Here is a 13,003-nt window from a genome sequence, read left to right on the forward strand (position 1 = left end):
TTTCTATCGGTTTTTGTAAAAATCGTGCAAGTTATAAATGGCGAAAATAGCTTTTCCGGGTAAGTGACCACAAAGGTAGCACATATGTAAAAATCATCCTTGGTGAACTTGCTTCACAAAGCACGCTTAAATATACAACTTGAAAACGCAGTCGTATACGCAAACGTTTGAGAGAAGTCGAATACATTTTAAAAAATCTCGTACTTTCCGGTAACCTGACCAACCCTCTTTAAAGCCCTTCGATTCTAAACTATTTTTTGCACTTTTGAAAATCACCTTTTTGCCTAAAAACTTTCTGATTTTCGATGGTTAAATATTTAGATTTTCGAATTCAATCATCATAATTGAACAACACATGGCTCTTGTTTGCCCGTTATTACATGGCCAGAATATATGTAATAAGTGTATGTAGTGGGTAATTAAAAAAATTATTTAAAAAAATATTTGCATTTGAATGAACAATCAGGTACGTGTATGTATCAAGTAGTCTCGGTGTATCTTTGACGATAAACGTATTTATCTTTGCACTTAGCGTTCGAAGTCTCGCTTCAATGACAATCGTCAATGTCGAAAGTCCAGGAGTTGGATTTGACCTGAATGTTTGTTAAACAGGATGAAGTTATTTTGTCGCCATTATTCATGCTCAAACCATCGGTCATCACTTCTCAAAGCCGCTATGGAGACGATTGTTGATACAAAAAAGGGGAACGATCACTACAGGGTTTTGCGAAATTAACAGTGAGAAGCATTTAGTCCAATATACAAATGAACCCTGAGTAGTTATGTAATATTTTATACAGATTGAAGCACTGATATGGTGGCAAAACGAGCGATCACATGTTCATCATTCAACACATGGATGTGCGGGACATTGTCGTTTCCAATGATGATAATTAACTTCGAAAATGTAAAATGCTGAAATATTGAAAGTCGATCCAGCGTTCTTAATGTATGTAAATACGTATGTGTAACAGCCTTACATATGCTACTTTTCTATAAACTTTGATAACATGATTTCCAGTTCTGTTATCGATTTACTCGACTATTCAATTCATTGTTTGTGTCATAAATTACCTAATTGGCGCGCCAAATAGCACACATTTCATTGTCAACCAATCACACCATTGATATTCATTCTTTCAATCATATGGGGATGAACAATATGTCCGTTGGGGTAGGGGTGTCTTGGGCTCATCACAGGGTTCTCCTGCTATGATTATTTTATGTTAATACGTTTGGCTATGATATGTATTGGAAATAAAGAATACTGCCAACCCTTTGTGTCTTGGTCTTATGTTAGCACTGATTTGTAATAATTTCTTTTTCTCCTTCGCCGTGTCACGAATTGTCCTCTGACAATCTGACATTATCTTATGCGTTTGATTGCGTAATGCGCCAAAGCGAGCAAGGGTAAATTACTAATCTGTGGACGCTGTCCCCAGATTATCACTGGATTAACTTTGACAAAGTCAATAACTAACGCACTAGCAAGGTATCTGTTATACCTTGCTGGTGCTTTTGTTGTTGACTTTGTCAAAGTTAATCCGGTGATAATCTGGTGACAATCTAATACATGTATGCACACACACATACACACACATACATACATACATACATAATACATACATACATACATACATACATACATACATACATACATACATACACACATACACACACACACACACACACATAAAACACTGATACATACATACATACATACATACATACATACATACATACATACATACATACATACATACATACATACATACATACATACATACATACATACATACATACATACATACATACATACATACATACATACATACATACATATACATACATACATACTGTAAGGCTTGTGATTCATTTGATTATTAACATTAGCTAATGAGAAAGTCAATGTGAATTATATTTGAACTCTGAACTGTGCCGTACATGCCACAGTAATACTATTTCGTTAGGAATACTTCCCCAGGATACTTCTCTACAGTGTCCTCTTGACAAACGTTTGGTGTCTGTCAGTATCATAGCTGTGGAACTGATAAAGCGTCCAGGAAAATCTCCTTTCTCGACTCGAGACTTCCTTTCATTAGCAAAGGATCAGCTCCATAGGCAGAGTTCTTCGTCGTCCTCGTCTTCATCATAATTGACTTTCCTGTTAACTTGTACAGCATGGCCGCCACTGGATTCATCATCGAGAATGAGGTTGCTTCAGCGGAAAGGGAAAGTACTAGGAAGAATGGTAAACACTTTAAGTTATCCGGTAAGCCGTCCTTATCGGCGTCTGTTATTTCGAAAATAAGTACTGTTAGGTGCAAAGTCCAAAAATAGGTTCAAATAGATCTGTAAAATAACCACCGTCAAAAATACCCTCTGATCATCAGGAAATACACATCACGTGAACCGTTCGTACTACATGAAAGTGAAATAAAAATGATTCTAACTCTCAGGTTTTTGTTGCAGTATGCCAATAAATTGACACGGTGTCATGGAGCCATGTTAGAATATATAAGCAGGCTACAAAAAGCCATTTCTTCACAGGCATTTTCATTAAAAAACGTAATGGGCGAACTGTATACAGATAAAAACATCATCGTGCCAAATGTGATTTGCTCGCAATGACGTGTACTATACTGTCATTGTGTTATCTGAGTAGCTTGACCACAGAAAAGTCTATTTTTCCTTTTAGTTTCGATGGCAAAGTGACACGTTGCATTAGTGAATATACACATAACGAGAACGAGGCTTGGTAGTCCAATTATTTAGAAACGCAAATGAGTTGAGCAAGTTTCAAAGCCTTATGCGACTTTAAAATTTGGTTGTACGTATTTTCTCATATTTTCTCAAAGTGTATATTTTCTCAAAGTATAAATTTGAAAGGCCGTCCCAGTAAACTCCCAATTTTAGCGAAGTTAACATCACTAAACGAAATTTATGTAACTCCTGCTAGGGGCTCATGACGTCTCGTTTTTTGTATTGTTTTAGTTTTACAGAGGATGTCTTCTGATGCCCGTATGTTGAAGCACACTCGTATTCAAAAACATACACAAATACTAGGCCGACATTTCACCGAATACAGGCTTTTTATACTTCCTTTGTCACAACTTTCGGTTTTTTTGGCAGAAACGGAAGAGACTGACCGTGAGCGAAAAGTCATCACCTTTTTCTGCCACGACAATGACAAGGACTGGGTGGAAGAAACATCCGATAAGCTTGATCAGTTTGTTTGCCAACACGGCGACGCAGATTTCATAGGCGGCGTATCGATTCCAGACAACATTCTACGGTTGATTCGAGAATGCGACACGATAGTTCTGGTGCTGTCACCAGATTTCCTGAACAGCCAATTATGTAAATACGAGGCACAACTTACCCTGAGTGAACATTTGTTCACAGAGCAGAAGATAGTGATTCCAGTGTTGCTAAGGGGTGAAGACATTCCGGACTTCATCTCCCATTTGACTCACCTCGACGTCGGAGACATAGGGTTCTGGGACAAATTTATCGGCGCACTAATAAGAGGTATTGCAAAATCCCATAGTTTTTGAAATTTGTTTCATGCCAACAATATGTAAGAGACTAGCGGAATTTTCGAAAACACGTCAAAACATTTAGCCACAATATTACTTAAATATAAAACCTGTCTTTATCTGTTTGTTTGTCTTTGTCATTATATATTTCATAGTATGTATGTATGTATGTATGTATGTATGTATGTAAGCTTATGTATGTATGTATGTATGTATGTATGTATGTATGTATGTATGTATGTATGTATGTATGTATGTATGTATCAATTAATGTATGTTTGTACGTATATATATATATATATATATATATATATATATATATATATATATATATATATATATATATATATACACGGTATATATATATATATATATATATATATATATATATATATATATATATATATATATATATATATACATATTGGTTCCCTTTGCGTGTGCAACTGACACATACAGTGATACCCATGTGGTTGTTGCTACACAGAGACGAGTAACAGCTTGTTTTCCATCCATTAATGTACAGGTGACCTTGACCAAGCAGACAGTTACATATCATTACAAAGATTTTATGTGAGACGAGAACAAGGTAATCACCACTTATTTGTACATAACACAAATCAATTATTACCAATGTAAATTAAACTGTTTAGGGTAGTATTCTCCTCGAACATAAATAAATTAAACTTGTGCTAAACGTTTCCCTCAGTGAAACCAATTCGATCATTCTCTTACCAAATTAAAATACATATCAGGGTTTACCTAGCAAAGTTCGGTACAAGAGAAAACAGATCTTACATTTCCTGATATTTACTTCATCCGCACTGGTTATTATTGATAATGTATCCGATTATCCAGTATTCTTGCCCCAGATGTTTTTTACATCTACAAATTCACTTGCTAAGGTTGTGCACAGCGTAGTGTAGGGCGAAGCAACAACATAGTCTACAAGGCTTAGCCGAGTACATTACAGTATGTTGTGCAAAGTTTGTTTTCGTCCATCATGGGCTAAGACGGGGTATCTGGACTTTGGTTGTTCTTCATAATAGGTTGTAATAGCAAGGCAAATACGTTGTACTTTAAAATATCTAAGCGGAAATAGTAGGGGACTATTTTGCCATGCAGAACAAAAAGTAACGAAAATATTTAAAAGTTTAAGATATTTTTCTTTTAATTGGACACATCTGATTACGTTTTAGATCAGTTTAATGGGAAAATGGTTCTCAAAGTAGAGTCTCGAGGTCACTGCTGCGGAGAGGGGTATGACTATGATTCCATATTCGATACGTTTAACATCAAGGGAATACAGGTAATGTTTCACTGTACTTTATATATAATGTTTGCCTTACATTGCAACTCGTTCAGGACTGTTAATGGTCATATCGATCTAACAATGTTATTTGTGTTATTTTACGAATGAGAGTTATGATTAATACTTTTCTTGTATAGTTTCGATTACTTATGCGATGAAGCAGACATAAGCGTTAAATGCATGTTTCAGTAAACCAGTAAGTAAATTCAAAATGCAACCAACAGCCACGATTTGGCAACATGTGAGTAAGAATTTTTATGATACTTTCTTCTGATGGCAGTGAACTCAAAGGTTGAGAACTGCACTAGTTATAACTTTGATGTGTTTCAAATAGTTGTGTTTCATTTATTGAATACGGTTTCTTGTTTTGCTTTCAAAATTACATTAAAATACCAAGTGCACAGCTTGTCAACAGAGCATGTAATAAAATAATTCATGTGTAATTTTATTTTTGACTAGTTCATTTCTGTTCCGACTAGCATTCACTTGTCACGATAACATACATCCACACAATGGATAGCACGTTTGCATGGCCAGTACTTTATACTTTAACATACAACAGAGAAGGATAAGAAAATTTAATGTATTGGTTCTACAGAAGAGAACTAATAGAAATGTCAAGCGTTACAATCATTTTCCTTGTAAAGGGACAAATCGAAAACGACGACGGTGCTTAACTGCAAAAGTGTAAAAAATTACCCTTTTGCTAAAAACAAGCAGGTTATTTCCTGTATGACCTCTACAAAATGGACTGTTCCTATTCCAACTTGCTCGTCTGTTACAAAAAAACAACAACAGGGAAAGTTGCTATCTTATCAATATGAAAGGCACCGCCGATTAATATTTCATTACGAAAGCATGCATGAGGTCCAAAATTTATGAAACAGTGTATGTTAAGCCATGCCTGGCGAGAGTTGTACAGTTGAAGTTTTGAACTTGACTTTGTTGGTACAAACTGTAAAATGTTTCATTAATGGTTAATCTTGTCTGGCTGCAAGCAGGGTTGAGGTTGTACACAGTTGACCAGTATTTCAATATGTTTCAAGAAGTCAACCAACACAAACCACTGTTCATATCTAACAAAATTCATGAAAAAAACTCAAAAACGAGCGACTTTGTCCCTTTAACCATTTGTACTTCTATGTTGACGTAAGCGCCTTTCTTTCCAGTATCTCGATTACTTCCTGCTGCCTGTCGGTCTTACGAGTCTACAATGTTCCGCTTCTCTTCTCACAGATAGACAATGAAAGCCGGGAAAAGGTAAAGAAAGCAATGGAAGAGGTTGGATTCAACAGTTGCATTTGCTGCGTCAAGTGCTGCACTTCAATACAGACACTGATCATTTTAGTGGTACTGTTCTTCCTTGTTTTAGTTTGGGCACTATATTTCTGGTACACTGGTGCCAACCTGAATGACGGAATACAGAACATTAACTTGACGAGTGCTGTGTTGACATTTACTTCTATTGGAGTGACACTCTTACTTTTGTATCTAATAATATTCTTCGGAGTCTATGAAATGGTAAGTAATTGCTGCCAAATAAGCACTTAAAACATGATTTTTGCATTTTTTGTTTATTCATATTAAATCAACCCTAATCTAAGATTATCTCGATTAAGGGCAACCACCCAAAGACCAAATATAAATGAGACCAACCCGGTCTAAAAATCGACGGCATGAAAGTACTCTGTGCGTCGAAAGTTCAGGCGGCGGTTTGGTGTATATGGATACGAACCCCCATTTTGGTAACAAAACTAAATCAGAATGACACATAAATTTGCTAAGTGTGTGTAATTTGTCAGACTCTAAAAATTTGACTTATTTTTACGAATTTTCACGTCAGACAAATTTTGATCGCGGGAGAAATACGTGCAACCATGTTTGTTTATACATTGACAAGCGAGCATATCGAAGATTGCGACGAAGCAAAAACGTTCCGACGCACTCAAATTGATGACATAGACGCGGGTTGTCTTGACGTAGAACGACCAGAGTATAAATTACGGTATCTGGTGTCCAGAGACGACAAACTTAGATTGTTCGTGTGATAAGTATACTAGTCTATCATTCGTCATTTGAGTGACAGAAGTGTAATACTAGCAACAGAACTCAAAGTATATATCACCACTTCTATTAAAAGAGACAGCAAACATTCTTTGCCTATTTGGCACTTCTGAACTTGGAAACTGCAGTTACAATCACTTTTGTACACTTTTACTGTTGCCCATTGACAAATTTATATTTCATGGGGAATATATCATAGAGAAAAACAAAATATTGCTTAATATGTACTGTATGTTTTCACTGCAAACAGTGAGGCATTTCACACACATCCATACTATAACGAGTGACAGATGGGTAAACAGCAGTCAGTAGAAAGAAGCCAGTACACTTCGGCCAAAAGCCAACTTGGACCAAAACAATGATTCTAAGCCCTACCAGGTTCAAACCAACTCCTCCTAAAATCGACCTGGACTTCAACGTTTCATGCAATTTCATGGGAATCAAAGAAAAAATACCCAAGCACGATTTACTGCTATTGCGCACGAGCTGAAAAGTACCCATTCACTTCTACGCGCGCCCGGCGTGAAATTCAAACCTACCCGGACGCACACATCCCCCTCTTCTATGCGATGACCACACCACAGACTGACTAGAGCATAGGTGTATGCTTTATTCCATTGAGAAGAAATTTGACATTCACAACATAAATGCATGATTATATTACGTCGTATTGATTCAATATTAGTGCAAAGGCGTTAACGCTTTTATGCATGTTTTGTGAATGTGGGACCATGAGGGCGCAAAGGATGATTTTCCGATCATCGGCAGTAGGAGCCTCGGTCGTCTCAGGTCGACCTTGGTCGGGTCAGATTTTGCGCTTTGCCTGAACGTTTTGAATTTTTAACTGAAGGGAGCCTGCTAATAAGTTGCATTTCGCCTAAAATTCAATTTCGGTCTGTTGAAATACATAAGAATCACATGTTTAGAATTACAACGCATTTCGTCACAATATTTCAATTAGTCCGGTCTTGCTCAGTGCCCTTGAGAGGTACTCGTGTCATACTAAATCGTCTTTTTGGGTTCGATCTTGACAAGTCAACGTTTTCTGCCAATTTCAATCTGCAGGTAAGTGTTTATGTAACGACAGCAATGCGAGCTTCCAATTCCGTACTCATTGATCATGACGTACTCTTTGGATTTGGAACAACCAACTACTTTACAGGCCGTAGACAGGTATCCTTTATATAAGTGTTCATTTGTTAGATATGATAAATTAGAATGCCAGGGAGGATTGTGTAAGACTGATATGAAGACCTCTCTGTGTGTCCTGTACCGTGCCTCCGTTGAATAGGGTAGGTTGGTCAGGAACCTATTTTCTATCTATCAGGTCACTATAAAGAACGCAATAAAATTTTTGCTTTCTTATTGTAAAAAACTTTTGGCACGTGCTAGGAAGTAACCGAAATGATATCGAAATGCACTGTGGGTAAAAAGTTGAATTCTCACCACAAAATGATTTTGAGATACTGATATAGTGATCTCATAAATACTTTTAAGACAAACGTCATCGCGGTCATGGCATAAAATTATGTTTGTTCGTGAAACTAGCTGAACTCATTCGATTTTTCATCTATTTGGACATTTCTGACATTAAATTCCTGTAGGACCTGAACTTTCACTTTTGCTTCTGTAATCTTGCGTGTTTTACCCGTACAAATCTGCCATTTGGAAATACGACTCACTTCGATGGCAAAATCATATTTTGGGTACATAGATTTGGTGATAGCATCATGCTGCTATGGAAATACACAGAAAAATCGGAATTTTTATTCGTGCTTTCCGGAAAATCGCTCATATTTTTTCCTTTGCTTTGGCATAAATACAAGAATATTATACATTCCATTATGGAGTAGTCACACACACATTATTTTGTTGCCAAGGACGGTTGTTACCGAACAAAGAGCACCGGGTAGTCTTTGGCAAATCAGCCAGGCCTGTTTCCGTTTTCTTTAATTCAAATACCAGCTCGCCTTTTTTCACTTTCGAACGAAAAGCTGTCAGGTAAGTATTAAGATATAGGGAAAATGACACATCATGAAAATCTCCCTTAAAATTGAAAGTCTGTAGATCATATTTATCTTTTCCTACTCTTGCTAGCTTGATCAATTGTCCCTGCCTTGATATTTGTACTCAAATGTCATCATTCTTTATATCTGCTCCGTCAGAAACGCGTGAATAATTCTTTCTGTCTTTCTGTCTCACTGTATCTCTTTCACTCCCTCTCTCTATCTATCGCTCGATCGATCGATCGATCGATAGATAGATAGATAGATAGATTGATAGTTGGAATGCTATTTTCGCTTTGGTACATGTGCACTCTTTTTTAACCGGTCCGTGAAATCTCTCTATCCGCTGTAAATTTGAATATGATATATTCTCAATTATTTTTGTTAATTCTATCGTCTTCTTTCAAAGCGGTATCAAATTCTCAGTGTTTAACTGGTGGACATGCCTTTAAGTTATTATTGTTATTGCTGTCATCTGAATTTTATTTTAGTCCGGGCCAGCATTTCCTGTCAACAAGACCACTGCAAATTTTACACAACGTACTATATTGGCGAGGTTGATATTTCATATTTCAAAATACTTTAGGGATCAGGAGACAAAATGACGAAAGATTTATCAAAAGTTTCAAGCATTTTCCCTCTAACTTACAAAATAATATTAGTAACGTCTGACTATGGAAGAAAAGAGAAAGCAATGCCTATCCTCCTGAGGTGTTTTCTGGAATGAATGATTTTGTTACATGTAACGGTAACCATGATTGGTCACAGACAGTGAGGTCTTCCGCCTGAATCTGGATAGATTGCATGCATTGTTTCTCAAAATATACTATCAGAAGAAATGCCTGGTCTCACTAGTTATAATCAGGTCTTATATCGCCATCGCTAGTGGAATCATGACGGTTATAGCTACTCCTTCACTGACCATTCGGTTGGTGGAAAATAATTTCACAAGCATGCTTCTTTTCTAGTGTGTCTGAAATAACGAAGACATGCATGGTAGACCAATTTTCCTATCTTGCGCCTATTACAATATATTTTGTGTGAAATATTAAAAGAACTCTATTTCTAAAAAATATGCTCATTCGTTTATTTAAAGGCATATATCGAAAATTACCTAAGAGAACACTTGAAAGGTGGACAAAGGAGAAAGACGGTAAGTTTCAAAGACAAGATGACTTGACGATTTCTACGCGTAAGTGCAATAATAGAGTATTATTTTACTGTCTTCAATAGACAGAACAAAACTATTATTGGTGGCCTGTGTAGCGTAATAGAAAATCAAACGAACTTTCCGAGGCGAAAGAATTGTTGATGCTAAAATAATGAACATATTGCTATTATTAATATCCAACTTTATTCGGTATGATGCTGATGAAGACACTCTTTTCCCAATATCAGTTCGTTGGAAGTAATGATTTTGATTCTTTGGTATATCAAATAGGCCCCGGACGTCAACCATATTATATATAAACACATGTGGCTACTTTGAAACTTACTCTCTAAGTATTTCCCTATATGGTATTGGGCACAGATAAAGAAAATGAGCAATATGTAATCGGTATTAATGCTTACAATGTTGTATATTTCCGTCGACAGTATTTTGTGATATAACGAAAAATGAGCAAAAGTTAATTAAACATATTATAATAAATAAATAAATAAATAAATAAATAATATATTTCATAGATCTGGAGATGTCTTGATTCAAATGTTGAAGAGGGATCTGATGAAATGGAACCTTTGACTTCAGAAGACACTACCGTTGAAGTAAGTATAGCAAACAGCAATACTGGCGGTTTTTTAATACTCAGAGTAAATTTATGAAACCACATGCATTTATGTCCAAGGATAAACACACTTTAAGTGTATTTCATGTATTTGATTTGATGTATACATTTTGGCATCTTGGCAATGGTAAATGATGTATTAAATGAACAAGAAAGGAAATACAAACATTATGATGATGATTGCAGTGGTGGTGGTGGTGTTGTGGTGGTGATGGTGATACATTGTAAAATGTAACATGACTGTGTATATCTGTATTCAGTTCGGTATAGTACCGATATCTTAATATTGAATCTTCTTCAACTTTAGAGCGTATTTGTTAACGTTTGGCTGTCTCAGGTGTAAGATAACCGTTAGCAAGGTAGGCTAGCTATCGGCAACTAGGCTTTAACATCCTTGTCGGAATATCACCAAGCTTTGTAAATTTAGAACGACGGGATGCCAAGAATGCAGACTAAAAACGCAAAATAAAAACGTTCTGATATTATTAACTGAACACTCAGTAGGCCCTGTGTCATACATTGCGACGATACCATATAGAAAACCTTCGGACATGGCGTTTAGCTGAACCTCTATGTCAAGACGTACAGAATTACACACATATACAGCCAGTTTTTAAACATGTCTGAGTCACTGATTCGTTGTCACAATGGACACGGTCCTCCACAAAGCCAAGACTATAACTACCACCACTACCACCAGCACCATCGACAAGACAACAAACGATTAAATAACAACAACAAAGTCGCCACCATAATATAACCGCTGCTTCTAGTTTGATCAAAAACGACGTAATGTTGAAGTAGAATGTTAATGTTTTGCATCACCGTATATCATATTTTCCCTTCAGAAACTTGCAAAGAGGTACCTGTCAGAGGCAGCCGGTATCTATGTCTATCAGCAACTTCGAAGACGCCTGATCAATCCGTCGACAGGACGTCGACAGCGACACTCGCCTCAGGGTCCGTGCTTGTGTCAGCTGGTTGACGAACTCTTCTTCAACAAACCACACACCGACAGAAGTCCCGACATCAGTCTATTCAAGCGTCAGGTCTACAGCGACATTTTCAGACTGAACTTTTAACGACAGTTCATGGGGTTGTTTTCGTATCAGTTATTTAGCGCAATGGTGTGAAAGTACTATGTGCACAAACATCAATCTTTCACTACAGATGGCACAAATATGTAATTTCTTATGCAGTACTTTCCCAATTACTCGGATGGAGTGGGAAATATTGCCTTGAAAATCCTATTCCATTGACTCTTCAAATCACTAGCGATTTTTTTTATACCATAATATCATCTGATGTCAGTGAAGGACTGCCCCAAATCCACACATATGACATCTAGATTTTACATTGTGTTGTAACATTGTTTATATCGAATCTATTAGGCCTACATCAACTATGGGTGATCATCCATGTGGCTAGCCTCTACACAATAATTGATCTAGTTTATGTTTAGAATACATTTAAACTGGGATGATCACACGTGTGCTGGGGCTAAACAATACAAAAGGGGCAAACAATAATTGATCCTAGCTAAATATTATTAACGATCCCTTTTGTATTTCGTTTCACTTTCACTGTTTAAGAATAAAAATACTCGATAGAAAACTACAGCTACAATATTTTAAAGGAATCTATGCAAACAGAGAAGCAGCACAGCAGCTTTTATTATGATAATCTTTCACAATATTGTTTTTCTATTTCTCTATTATTAAACTTCAAACTTTTCAAGAAATGCTATTTTACCGCGATAATATCAAGCAGTATATCCGTGCAGTCAATGACAAACTTTAAGTTAAGCTTTTGGTTGTTGAAATACCTCAATAAAAACTACAAACAAACAAAACTTTGTAGTTCTGGTCTATGTCATATTGTCTGAAAAGGAAAACAACACTAAAGATTTTACAGCAAGATCGGATGTAAGCCTTAACTTAACTCTTACATACAATACTTATATGCATGGGATCGATCCTGCAATCTTTAGACAGAAGAGGGTTGCAGGATGCATGAAACTTAAGTAACAGATTTCATTACTTTGTACTTGAAGTAATTTTGTGTTTATATATATATATATATATATATATATATATATATATATATATAATTAGCTTCATGAATCTCTAATAGCAATTGTCAGATCACACTAACAATATAATTACTTTGTACTTGAAGTAGTACAAACATATATATATATATATATATATATATATATATATATATATATATATATATATATATATATATATATATCTGCAGTAGCAATTGTCAGATCACACTTAACTAACAGAT

General features: G+C 36.0%; 1 protein-coding gene across 2 annotated transcripts; it reads left to right on the forward strand.

The window, feature by feature from the left end:
- The first annotated feature begins 1,946 nt into the window (after nucleotides 1-1,946).
- On the forward strand, nucleotides 1,947-12,536 carry LOC139114492 (uncharacterized). Of its 2 annotated transcripts, none has more exons than XM_070676263.1 (10): nucleotides 1,947-2,272; nucleotides 3,133-3,531; nucleotides 4,066-4,128; nucleotides 4,739-4,848; nucleotides 6,088-6,372; nucleotides 7,981-8,088; nucleotides 8,881-8,916; nucleotides 10,018-10,074; nucleotides 10,608-10,688; nucleotides 11,557-12,536. In XM_070676263.1, the coding sequence occupies exons 1-10, from the start codon at nucleotides 2,182-2,184 to the stop codon at nucleotides 11,788-11,790; spliced, it is 1,464 nt and encodes a 487-aa protein (XP_070532364.1). In that variant the 5' UTR covers nucleotides 1,947-2,181; the 3' UTR covers nucleotides 11,791-12,536. The 2 variants fall into 2 exon arrangements, with proteins under 2 accessions (XP_070532364.1, XP_070532365.1); XM_070676264.1 differs by having other exon boundaries at nucleotides 1,947-2,251.
- The last annotated feature ends 467 nt before the right edge of the window (nucleotides 12,537-13,003 follow it).

This window comes from Ptychodera flava, chromosome 16, assembly GCF_041260155.1.
Source record: "Ptychodera flava strain L36383 chromosome 16, AS_Pfla_20210202, whole genome shotgun sequence".
Classification (NCBI taxonomy): Eukaryota; Metazoa; Hemichordata; class Enteropneusta; family Ptychoderidae; genus Ptychodera; species Ptychodera flava.